The following is a 13,387-nucleotide window of genomic DNA, read 5'->3' as shown; positions in this document are numbered from 1 at the left end:
ATATCCCAGTGGATGCCATCTGTGCATCACTAGATAAACATGTGCAATCCCTTGCTCTGTTATTTCTTACTTTTGTATGGTTTGTGACTCGTGTGGGCGGGGGGGGGAGAAACTGAACAATTAATTTTTATTTAAAAAAAGAATCTTTGCTCAAATTAGAAAATGACTTTTAAATGATGTGGTAGTAAGAACCCACTCTGAGGCACTGTACCAAATCATGGTGAAGTACTTTTTAACTGCACTATTTTACTGGGTGACATTGAGCATTATAGGAGAATTCAACTCTACTTAAAAGTGATATTACATCTCAATGGGTTCCTTTCTACTGGATTACTTCCTTCTGGGCAAAGAAAAGATGACACAAAGTGAAAGGAAGTGCCATCTCTTCCTTGTCCAGTTCTCATGGGCGCTCTTCTGTTGTGCCTGTCTTTTTTTTTGCTGATAGATTAGTTTGTGTGACCAGAAACATATTAGGCTCTCTCTTTGGTTGCTGTAACCATACACCAATTACATATTTTTTAAAAAGTCACCGACTATCCAGGCTCTTACACACATACAAGGAGTGGCCCACTTGAGCAAGGCCCCAGAGGGTTGCTGTGGAACAGTTACCTAGCAACAAATCAATGGCCGCATGAGAGAAAGAGCCAGGGGTTGAAGAGGAGAAAGAGAGAGGGGGTCAAAATAGTTCCAGGTGATGGAGAATGCATATATTATCCGGAGTAACAGGGTAACCCTTGCCGGATTACCTTCATAATAAAGGAGCAAGCATTTGCCAGCTGAATGCTCCAACCTTTACCTCCCAGCTGGAATCCGTTTCTTGTTCCACAAGCCCACCAGCTCGACAAGAAACAGTCGCCCTGGAACAGGAACTGGCTCATTAGAGAAAAGCCCCGTGACAGAATATTTTTCGCGAGGAAAAGCAAACAGAGCATGCGAGAACATTTTTCAAAAAACATCTTAATTATATTTTACATCTAAAAATTCGATGTGTGTAGGAAATTTTAATGAAAGCTCTTTCGATGAGCTCCGCTTTTTTTTCGCAAGTATATTTTCTCAAGAAGTGAAATGCACGAAAATCCCGAGGAAGAAAAATAACTACAGCCAGAATATTTTGCACTTTCATCACAGATTATACTGACTGCACTGCATGAAGGAACGGCAATTTGGTACTGAACTTCCTACCGCTGGGCCGACGTAACTTAGTTGGATGTATGGTGCAAACCACCTCCCCTCCACAAGTCCGACAAAGTTACGGTATCCATGCCTTTGTTACCTTTAGACTTGACTATTCCAAAACACTCTTTGCCAGCCTCCCACGTTCTACCCTCTGTAAACTTGAGGTCATCCAAAATAATCTGCTGCCCGCACCAAGTCCCGCTCACCCATCACCTCTGTGCTCGCTGACCTACACTGGCTCCCGGTTAAGCAACGCCTCAATTTTAAAATTCTCATCCTTATTTTCAAATCCCTCCATCGCCTCACCCCTCCCCATCTCTGTAATCTCCTCCAGCCCTACAACCCTTCAAGGTATCTGCGCTCCTCCAATTCTGGCCTCTTGAGCATCCTCGATTTCAATCGCTCCACCATTGGTGGCCATGCTTCAGCTGCCAAGGCCCGAAGCTCTGGAATTCCCTCCCGAAACCGCTCCGCCTCTCTACCTCTTTCCTCTTAAAGATACTCCTTAAAATCTACCTCTTTGACCAAGCTCTTGGTCACCTGTCCTAATATCCCCTTATGTGGCTCGGTGTCAAATTTTGTTTTGTAACGTTCCTGTGAAACGCCTTGGGACATTTTACTACAATAAAGGTGCTCTATAAATACAAGTTGTTTTTGTTCTTGTTGTTGTAGCAGTAAAGTCCAAGGTAACTCAGGGCAATACCTCTCCCAAGTGCCAGATTAACAAGCTAAATTTCACCACAACTCAGCAACACAGGGTTTGGAATCGTAAAGGGGCTTAACGTACATCGCTGGAGACCAATGGGGCTCTGGTTTATGTATTCACTTCTATAAGTGGCGAATTAAAGGGTACTTACTGTAGTGGTTAGGTTTCTGGACTGGTAATCCAGGGGCCTGGACTAATAATCTAGAGAAGTTTGAGAATTTAAATTCAATTAAAATAAGTCTCTTGGGAAAAAAAGGCAGAGGGGTGACCTAATAGAGGTCTTTAAAATTATGAAAGGTTTTGATAGAGTAGATAGAGAGAGAATGTTTCCACTTGTGGGGAAGAGCAAAACTAAAGGCCATCAGTATAAAAGATAGTCACCAAGAAATCCAATAGGGAATTCAGAAGAAACTTCTTTACCCAGAGAGTGGTGAGAATGTGGAACTTGCTACCGCAGGGAGTGGTTGAAGTGAAAAGCATAGATGCATTTAAGGGGAGGCTAGACAAGCCTATGAGGGAGAAGGGAATAGAGGGTTACGCTGATAGATTTAGATGAGGATAGACGGGAGGAGGCTCGAGTGGAGCATAAACGCCGGCATGGACTGGTTGGGCCGAATGGCCTGTTTCTGTGCTGTATATACTATGTAATCTTATGTAAAAAAAAACTAACTGGTTCCCTTTAGGGAAGGAAAACTGCCGTCCTTACCCAGTCTGGCCTATATGCGACACCAGTCCCTCACTAACATGGTTGACTCAGATGGGCAATAAATGGGATTCATTGGATAGCTCAACCTTGCCAGCGACATCCACGGCCTGAGAATGAAAAATAAATTCCTGACCCGGCAACCAGAGAGAGAGCCACTGTAGTGTTAACGACCTTGGTGTCAGGGTCATCTCAATATACAAGGTCAAGTTCACAACAGTAGTCAAGTAAAGTGCTTCCATGTTATGAAAAGGGAACTAAAGTTAATTACAGGTAACTACACTCAAGCTTATCTATTCTCCCTCCGAGGCAACTGTGGTGCACTGCAGTGGGGGACCGAACAACACACATTACCAAAAGTGGATAGTTTTGAAGTGTAGTCACTGTTGTAATGTAGAAAAGCCAGCAGCCAATTTGCGTACAGCAAGCTCCCACAAACAGCACTGTGATAATGACCAGATAATCTGTTTTAGTGATGTTGGTTGTAGGATAAATAGGACACCGAGGAGAACTTCCCTGCTCTTCTGCGAAAAAGTTCCATGGGATCTTTCACGTCCAGCTGAGAGGACAGTTGAGACCTGGGTTTAACGTCTCATCTGAAAGACGGCACCTCCGGCAGTGCAGCACTCCCTCACACTGCACTGGAGAGTCAGCCTAGATTCTGTGCTCAAGTCCATGAAGTGGAGCTTGAACCCACAACCTTCTGTCTCAGAGGCGAGAGCGCTACCCACTGAGCCACGGCTGAAGCACTCGCCAACAATCAACTTGTCGTATTTTATGCTGCCGGTTTCTCGGTCCCCTTCAGCAGCAAAGCTTCCACATTTAGAAATGAGCAGTGAACGATATAATCGTAATTGACGGAACATTTGCAACAGCGAACAGGCAGGCCCTGGAAAGCTTCACCAGGACCTGGGAGGGGTGGGGGGCGGGGGGGGGGGGGGGGGGGGAGGGAGGGGAAGGGAGGTGGGGATGGGATATTGGGATAAGTGGAGATTGCAATCCAAAGCTTTTACATGAACTAGCAGTTGAACTGGTACACGGTCTAAAACAATAAGCCCAGCTAGGCTATGCCACTCAACTAGATTTAAACTGCTACCGGCAGCCCACACTTTGCTAATCTTCACTGTTAGATCCAGTTGTATGTGGAATTCTAGGAACCAAAGCTCAAGCAGCTTCACACAAGGAGATTCAGTCAGGCCCTGGGCTAGGAGTCAAAAACATTGAGCTCATCTGTCGGAAAGTCTGGGCACCTTTCCAACCCTGGCCTTCCTCGCTGCAAGAACCGACACACAACACAACACTGGTCCCAATGTTTGGCCTTTCTCTTTTCCCCTTGCAGGGAAACAATTTCTGGTATTTCCTTCACATTCCCACTCAACATGGCTGCGCACAGCAGGGCAAAGACAACAGGGCTTCGCAGTGAGGCAATTAACTATCATTAAATCATAATGAAATGTCAAGTCTTTGGTACTTAATAGTTAAGCACTCCCTGGGATTACTGGATGGGAAGCCAGCTCGTTATGTAAATATACAATCTGAAAATCACAGAATCATAGAATGACACAGCACAGGAGGCCGCCATTCAGCCCATATTTCCTGTGCCGGCTCTTTATTGAGCTCTCCAATTAATCCCACTCCTCTGCTCTTTCCCCATAGCCCTGCAAATTTTTATCCCTTCAAGTATTTATCCAATTCTCTTTTGAATGTTACTAATGAATCTGCTTCCACCAGCCTTTCAGGTAGTGCATTCCAGATCACAATAACTCGCTATGTAAAAATATGTTTCCTCATTTCACCTCTGGTTCTTTTGCCAATCACCTTAAATCTGTGTCCTCTGGTTCTTTCGCCACTGGAAACAGTTTCTCCTTATTTACTCTATCAAAACCGTTCATGGTTTTGAACAGCTCTACCAAATCTCCTCTTAACCTTCCCTGTTCTAAGGAGAACAACCCTAGCTTCTCCAGTCTCTCATCCCTGGCACCATTCCAGTAAATCTCTCCTGCTCCCTCTCTAAGGCCTTGACATCCTTCCTAAAGTGTGGTGCCCGGAAGCTGAGGCCTAACCAGTGATTTATAAAGCTTTAGTATAACTTCCTTGCTTTTGTACTCTATTCCTCAAGCCAAGGATCTCACATGCCTTAACATCCTTCTCAACTTGCCCTGCCTCCTTCAAAGATATATGTACATATGCCCCCAGGTCTTGCTGTTCCTGCACCCCCTTTAAAATTGTATCATTTCGTTTATATTGCCTCTCCTCATTCTTCCTATCAAAATGCATCACTTCATATTTCTCTGCATTAAATTTCATCTGCCATTTCACCCATCTGTCTATGTTCTCCTGACGTCTGTTACTAATCTAATTGTTTGCTACATTTCCAAAATTTTGTGTCATCTGCAAACTTTGAAATTATGCCCTGTATACCCAAGTCAAGGTCATTAATATATATCAAAAAGAGCAGTGGTCCTAATGCCAACCCCTGGGGAACACCACTGTGTACGTCCCTCCAGTCTGAAAAACACCTTTCACCACTGCTCTGCTTTTTGTCCCTCAGCCAACTTTGTATCCATGCTGCCCTGTCGCTTTAATCCCATGGGTTTTAATTCTGCTAACAAGTCTATTATGTGGTACTTTGTCAAAAGCCTTTCAACAGTCCATATACATAACATCAACTGCGCTACCCGCAAGGATCAGTGCTGGGATCACTGTTGTTCACAATTTACATCAACGATTTAGACTTTGGAATCAAAAACACAATTTCTAAATTTGCAGATGACACTAAGTTGGGGGGCATAGTCAATACTGAGGAGGACTACAACAAATTACAGGAGTACATTAATAAGCTTGCAGAATGGGCATATAAATGGCAAATAAAGTTCAACACAGGGAGTGAGGGGGGGGGGGGATGTATGTGCACACGTGTGCGGTACACACACCCCTCTGGGACCACATCCCAGCAAAATGCAGTAAGCGAGAAAAAAATATTCTCACCTGATTATCAACTGTTACAATTATTTTGTCCAATGATGGATAGATTGATTTTTGGATTCTAGGGGAAATCAAGGGATATGGAGATCAGCCATGATCTTATTGAATGGCGGAGCAGTTTTGAGGGGCCGTACGGCCTACTCCTGCTTCTAATGGTTCTTATGTAATGCAACACATTACAACAAGTCAACTGGGTGTGATCACCCAGATAATTGTAGCCCACGATGTATACCCATCTGGGTTTATTTATCTGCATATGCAAATATGTATAGTTTCAACAGCAGCTCTCCACCACAGTGACGAGATGCAGGCTGCTGACTACCCAATCTCAGCCATGTCGAGGTGGCTAGATGCTCATCAATGGGGTGGGCAGGGGTCATTGGGAGAAGAGGCTCTGGTAGTGCCGGTTCAGAGTAGCATTGATAATGGCCTGAAAGTACATCACTTACCAGCGCTCGCACTTGCAGTCGGCGCCTTGGAGAGGTCAAAGAAAAACAGAGAAAGTTGACCCTCAAGCACCAACAATGTAATTCTGAAGTAACTGGCTATGGCTCCGAGTCAGTCATTCAAATGAGGTTATCGTCAGTTTTGGTAAAGGAGGAAAATAGACTCCTGAATCATTTTTGGAATCTATTAATCTTCTCTCATCTCTGGCCTTTGTAAGGCACTAAACTACATTACAACAGTGACTATACTTCAAAAGTACTTCATTGACTATAAAGCGCTTTAGGACGTACTGAGGTCGTGAAACGTGCTTGCTTTTCTTTATTTAATTTTCCACCCACATCCTCCTTCCCCCACCCAACCCTACTTCCTTCTGTGTCCACCGATGGAAAAAACTCTCCCAACTCTCTTACAGCTGCACTTACAAAATCCCAACTGTCCAGCCTCCAGCCCTCCATTCACCATGACATTTCTGTAGCTACCGATCTGCTAAACCACACCCTCGCCGCCACCTTTGATGCCCGAGTCCCTATTAAAACCATTACTCTCTCTCACCCTGGCTGTTCCCCCTGGTACGGCCCTCATCTTCGCTCCCTCAAGTCCAAGGGACACAGACTTGAACGGATATGGCGGACAACTGGTTTAGCCATTCACCGCCAGATCTGGCTGGACCACAAAGCATTATTGGGTCCTAATCTTGTCTGCCAAAACTGCTCACTATCCTGTCCATGAGACCCACTTCCTGCTCCCTCGACCCTATTCCCACTAAACTGCTGACCACCCAAATTCCTTTTCTGGCTCCCATGTTAGCTGATATTGTTAACGTGTTCTCTCTCCTCAGGTACTGTCCCACTCTCCTTCAAATCTGCCATCATCACTCTTCTCAAAAAAAACAATCCTTGACCCCTCCGTCCTTGCAAACTACCGCCCCATCTCCAACTTCCCTTTCCTCTCCAAAGTCCTTGAACGTGTTGTCGCCTCCCAAATCCATGTCCATCTTTCCCAGAACGCCATGTATGAATTCCTCCAATCAGGTTACCACCCCTGCCACAGTACCGAAACAGCTCTCATCAAAGTTAGAAATGACATCCTTTGTGACTGTGACGAAGGTAAACTATCCCTCCTCATCCTTCTCGATCTGTCTGCAGCCTTTGACACTGTTGACCACTCCATCCTTCTCCAACGCCTCGCCACCATCGTCCAGCTGGGTGAGACTGCACTCGCCTGCTTCCATTCTTATCTATCTAATCGTAGCCAGAGAATCACCTGCAATGGCTTCGCTTCCCATTCCTGCATCGTTACCTCTGGTGTCCCCAAGGATCTATCCTTGGCCCCCTCCTATTTCTCATCTACATGTTGCCCCTTGGTGACATCATCCAAAAACACAGCGTCAGTTTCCACATGTACGTTGATGACACCCAGCTCTACCTCACTACCTCTTCTCTTGACCCCTCCATGGTCTCTAAATTGTCAGACTGCTTGTCCGACATCCAGTACTGGATGAGCAGAAATTTGCTCCAATTAAATATTGGGAAGACCGAAGCCAGTGTCTTCGGTCCCCGCCACAAACTCCGTTCCCTAGCCGCCCACTCCATCCCTTTCCCTGGCATCTGTCCGAGGCTGAATCAGACTGTGTCATATTTGACCGTGAAATGAGCTTCCAACCACACATCTGCAGCATAACCAAGACCACCGATTTCCACCTCCGTAACATTGACCGTCTCCGCCCTTGCCTCAGCTTATCCACTGCTGAAACCCTCATCCATGCCTTTGTTACCTCTAGGCTTGACTATTCCAACGCACTCCTGGCTGGCCTCCAACATTCTACCCTACGTAAACTTGAGGTCATCCAAAAGTCGGCTGCCCATATCCTAACCCGCACCAAGTCCCGTTCGCCCATCACCCCTGTGCTCGCTGACCAACATTGGCTCCCGGTTAAGCAGTGCCTCGATTTCAAAATTCTCATCCTTGTTTTCAAATCCCTCGATGGCCTCGCCTCTCCCTATCTCTGTAATCTCCTTCAGCCCCACAAACACCCTCCCCCATGCTCAACTTCTGCCCTCTTGAGCATCCCTGATTATAATCGCTCAATCATCGGTGGCCGTACCTTCAGCTGCCGAGGCTCTATGTTCAGGAATTCCCTCCCTAAAGCTCTCTGCATCTCTACCTCTCCTTCCTTCTTTAAGGCGCTCCTTAAAACCTACCTCTTTGACCAAGCTATTGGTGATCTGCCCTAATTTCTTATGTGACTCAGTGTCAATTTTTTGTCTTATAATACTCCTGTGAAGCGCCTTGGGACATTTTACTACATTAAAGGTGCTATATAAATACAAGTTGTCATTGTTTTTGTTAACCAGCAAGGAGAGATCTCAAGTTTGTTTTTGGAAACAGTTGCTGGGAATTTCCTCACGAGGTCCCCCAATCGGCTGCCGTTATCGACAGAGACACTCACGTCAGGGTCTCCAGCAATTATTCACCAAAATTACCGCCACTGATCGGGGGAGAAATTTCAGCCCCAGTTTTGTTTTGGACGACGGCGGGGGGGGGGGGCGGAAACGGGCGAATGCAATGGGAACACAGCTGCTGATTCAGACAGGAGTACCGTTCTTCTCCAAAGCCACAAATAAAACCATTGCAGAAATGTGAAAACCCAAATCACCAAATCTGCGGCCCCACAGTCATCATTTTTGCATTGTGACAATTTCCACAAACGTTGAGGGGTATAGTACTGCAGTGAGCGGCACTGTGTATGTTATCAGTGCCCTAACTGCTTGCAAACTCTCTCCGATGAGCAAACACATAAGGAATTGCTAGACAAAAAAGACCACGGCCAATCCAGTTCGCCTTCTACTATCCTGGTAGTCACACAATACAATGACAATGGAGTTATAATCAGAGCGATCAATCTCCATCAATTAGTCTACAACCGACCCAGATCTGATGCGAGGAAATTCCCAGTGGTGGAGAGCTTTGCGAACCATAGGTCCAAAGTCACTTGTTGCTCCCCATAGTAGTAACCCTGCAGATAACCAGCCCAGATTCCAATACCACAAAGAGCCATCAAGGCTCTTCTTTACCGACGGGGTTTTTCCAGAGTGCTTCCAGCAGCTAGGTGCCACTGGCACCAGGGCAAGCAGCTACTGTGGGCGCGTGCATTGGACATGCTGCATGGGTCTGGTCTCTCAGCCTGGTCTTACACGCCAGCAATGTGCTTTCTGCAAGGGAACAGAGCTCTATTATTGGAAATGATCCTGTAATACAATTGGGGCACGGCACTCACAAAAGGCTCGCTGAGTTTAAGAATCAGTTCCAGCAGATGATAACAGACGACTTCAACTAAGGACGCCATCCTGATAATTTAGTCGCTTCACAACTGTGTTTTAGACTCTAGTTGGCAACAGCTTCTGAAGGGCAACGTGATGGCATTAATAACTGGCAGTGCCCATGTTGTAATTTATGGATGCTATATTCAGGGATTCATTCAGGAGGCCGGGAATTCAAATGAAAGAATTGAATCATCATGCCCTTGGCTGAATTCATCTGTTGCCACCTGCTGGAATTGAGCGCTCGTTTGTTTTAGAAAAGAGACATCAAGATTATGAAGGGAACTTGCAAACTTGATCCAAACTTGTTAAAAGTGGCAAAAAAAAACCTGAGCTAAAGATTAGAAAGGAGGGAGTAAGAAGGGAAGTCAGGCAGAAGGGGAGAGTGAGTTCTGAAGAGAGGAGAGATTGAAGTATACGTTCAGGATGCGAGTAGGTGGGATTGACTGACGAAAAAGGGACAAGCTTGTTGGGCCTGACGGCCTTTGCCTGTTCTTAAAAGTTATTACGTTCGGCTGTCCTTCAAGAGGAGGCCTGGACAGTGGTTTGTTTCCAAATCCAGGGTCTGTAGGCCGCAAAAGCCAACGACGTCACAAATGGGCTACCCAACAACAGAAGGTGCACATGTGGTTTTCTCACCATAAAAGTGCTCGCGTCTGATCAAAAATAATCCAAGAGCCAGAACTGATTCAGCTGAAGATTAAATTAATCAAAGGCAACAAAATCTCTTTCCATTCCCCACCTGGCTTGAATTGCCATTTTCCATGCTGCACTTGGAATTGTCACACTTCTGGATATTGGAAGGGAAAAAAAGATCCGGAATCTTAGCATAGGTGTTTGCTCAATCACGGTGCACGGCAGGTAAATGCCGACAACACACTCAGATCTGGGACCATAGGTTTCATCATCAGTTCCTGCCCGTGGACACAGCCATACAACTGCCATTGTTTACAATCTCCCGGCAAAAGAATGGAGTTGAGTTTTATTCTCTGATTCACTGCTATTAAGTTATTAGAAACATTATATCAACATTCCAGACATCACACACACTATCTGAAGCAAGTGTTTGCATAATGCATGACATATGGTAAACGTAGCATGCTTGGGAGGAACAGGTGACTTTGGACCTGTGGTTCCCAAAGCTCTTCGCCCCTGGGGGTTTTCCTCGCCTTGTGTCTGGGTCTGTTGTAGACTCATTGATAGAGATTGTTGCTCTGATTGGTCAATAACTCCACTATCATTGTATCAGGCGACTACCAGGATGGTAGATGATAGAAACATAGAAACAGACATAGAAGATAGGAGCAGGAGTAGGTCATTCGGCTCCTCGAGCCTGCTCCGCCATTCAATGCGATCATGGCTGATCATCTAAATGCAGTACTCGGTCCCTGCTTTCTCCCCATACCCCTTGATCCCTTTAGCCTTGAGAAATATATCCAACTCCTTCTTGAATATATTTAATGAATTGGCCTCTACTGCCTTCTGTGGTGAATTAGATGGACCTTGGGTTTTATTCATGAAGCACTTCCTGTGATCTTACTTGATATTGGAGCCAGAAAGAAACGGGTTGAATCCTGACAAGTGTGGCATCTTTCAGCAAATGATGCAAGGTTACTACAAGTTACAATGAATTTATCATCATCAAAAAAGACCAGACATGATCACATCCCCTGCTGCATTCCTAGCCCAACCCCAGTTTGGTCTTGGCGACTTTAGAGCAGTAGCGAAGTCAATTGCAAATTCAATTTTGTAAATAAACATTTTTTTTTTGGTACCTGCTAAACATGTAATAAGAAACTCATCAGCACTTACATCAGAAGCCTTTTAGAGCACAGAACGAGAAGGTCATAGATAAGACACACTCCAAAGACAGTGATTCCCGTCTCTTTGACCAGCATCGCACAGGTCCCGAGGAACAGACTTAGCAACAGGAAGAACGGAGAGCTGGTGGGAGGAAAATATTCCCCAATATAGTTACAGTTCACACTCCTGCAAAGAAGAGAAAGATTGTCAAGTATAGAAACATAGAAGATAGGAGCAGGAGTAGGCCATTCGGCCCCTCGAGCCTGCTCCGCCATTCAATGAGATCATGGCTGATCATCCAAATTCAGTACCCGGTCCCTGCCTTCTCCCCATATCCCTTGATCCCTTTAGCCTTAAGAAATATATCCAACACCTTCTTGAATATATTTAATGAACTGGCCTCCACCACCCTCTGTGGGCGAGAATTCCACAGGTTCACCGCTCTCTGGGTGAAGAAATTCCTCCTCATCTCAGTCCTAAATGGCTTACCCCTTATCCTTAGACTATGACCCCTAGTTCTGGACTCCCCGGCCATCAGGAACATCCTTCCTGCATCTAGTCTGTCCAGGCCTGACAGAATTTTATAGGTTTCGATGAGATCCCCTCTCAATCTTCTAAACTCCAGTGAGTACAAGCCCAATCGACACAATCTCTCCTCATACGTCATTCCTACCATCCCAGGTATCAGCCTGGTGAATCTTCGCTGCACTCCTTCCGATGCAACAGTTCAACTTATTCACAGCCACTTTACCATATACAGTATTGTACCAAAGTTAAAAGCAAAAAAAACACCTTCAGATGCTGGGAAAGGATGGAAACACAACAGAGCTGTTAGACAAGCACGCCCTTGGTTATCTTACAGCTGTCAGTCCTGGCGAAGGGTCCACAACCAAAAAAATGAACCAGTCTTCCCTCTTTACAGAGGCTGTAATCCACAATCTACTTTCAACATATTTCAGTTTTTATTGCACCATTTTGGCCCATCGGCAAGATTTTTTTTCTAATTGCTTTAATATTCAGTTAATGATTTTCTTTTAGGACAGGTGATCTGACCCAGCTCAGAAACACTTTGGCCTAGAAGTTCGTCTCCAACGTTATCGGATCAGCCGCCCGATATACGCAGTGCCTGGTATTCAGTTCTATTGGCTGCAATGGAACTAAGTACCAGGCACTGCGTACAACGGGCGGCCGATCCTGTACCTCCCGTTTTGTGCCACCGTCTGCGACAAATCTCTCGGTCCTTCCCTTCCTGCAGGGCTCTACGCACAATTTTCAATACGCGAGCAGCAAGTCTCAAACTGGCGGGATTTGGCACTAACGTCACACAGAACCAAATCACCCGTCTTATTGACGGTCAAATTCACGTTAATTACAAGTTCTGGTGACGACACCAAAAACCGGAACGTAATGGGTACAAATTTTGGGTCTGCACTAATGTTCTCTTAACCCGAACATCATCTTGGATTTAGCGTCACTTGTCTCTTACTGAAGTGGACTTGACATCCCCAATGATTAGAAATTTACCTTCTCTGCCCAAAATCTAGTTACGTGATTGTAGGCCTGGGGGAGGGGGGTGGTGGGGGAAAGAGAGAGACTGCGGGGGGTTATAACAATGAACTGGATGCTGCAATCTCACATCTGCCCCCACATCTGATTCTCCCCACTCGGCAGGACAATCTGATGCCGCTCTATTAAGATCAGGCCTATTCGATATCAACAAGCTAATTCATTTTTCATACATGTGAACGAACAGATCAACGAAAGTCAACTTATTTCATACCGTACCTCGTAACATAGAAAAACCAACAATGCATGCCATGCTACCCGAGTAACAGCCCAATTCCAGACCAGCGCCCTCCCTGAATCAAGTCAGCACTATGCTTAAGAGAGCTTCTCTCCCTGGGCCTGAAGTTCTTACCAGCTGTGTCAGGTCGTGCTTCACTTTCTTAGCTGGATGGGAGTCAAAAGTTTGACCTCTGGGCCCCCCCCACTCTCCACGTCCAGGGATTGGCCAGTTGAACTGTCATTCAAACTGACTGCCGGCCTCTGAGGTGTGTACTTCCCTGACTGAGCTCCAATAAATTAAGCCCTTCTGACACATGTAAATATCACTCAGAAATATTCAAATGTGTTAATGACCTCCATTGTCTCAAACTGATATGGATAGCACTTTTAATGGCTCACCCATCTCCTGTTTGGGGCCAGTGGTGTTCCAGTGACTCCAGATGGACTTTGGGAATTATTAAT

At 45.6% G+C, this 13,387-nt stretch overlaps 1 protein-coding gene across 1 annotated transcript in view; it reads right to left on the bottom strand.

Moving 5' to 3' along the window:
- Positions 1-13,387, bottom strand: part of tmtc1 (transmembrane O-mannosyltransferase targeting cadherins 1) — a 163,587-nt gene that overhangs the window by 115,082 nt on the left and 35,118 nt on the right. Inside the window, exon 4 of the mRNA XM_086009783.1 lies at positions 11,150-11,326. Within this exon, the coding sequence (XP_085865909.1) occupies positions 11,150-11,326 (177 nt within the window). The remainder of the gene's footprint in view (positions 1-11,149; positions 11,327-13,387) is intronic.

The sequence above is a fragment of the Somniosus microcephalus genome, chromosome 16 (genome assembly GCF_052327205.1).
Source record: "Somniosus microcephalus isolate GS21.2 chromosome 16, FLI_Smic_1.0, whole genome shotgun sequence".
Classification (NCBI taxonomy): domain Eukaryota; kingdom Metazoa; phylum Chordata; class Chondrichthyes; order Squaliformes; family Somniosidae; genus Somniosus; species Somniosus microcephalus.
This window is presented reverse-complemented; position numbering and strand designations above follow the sequence as displayed.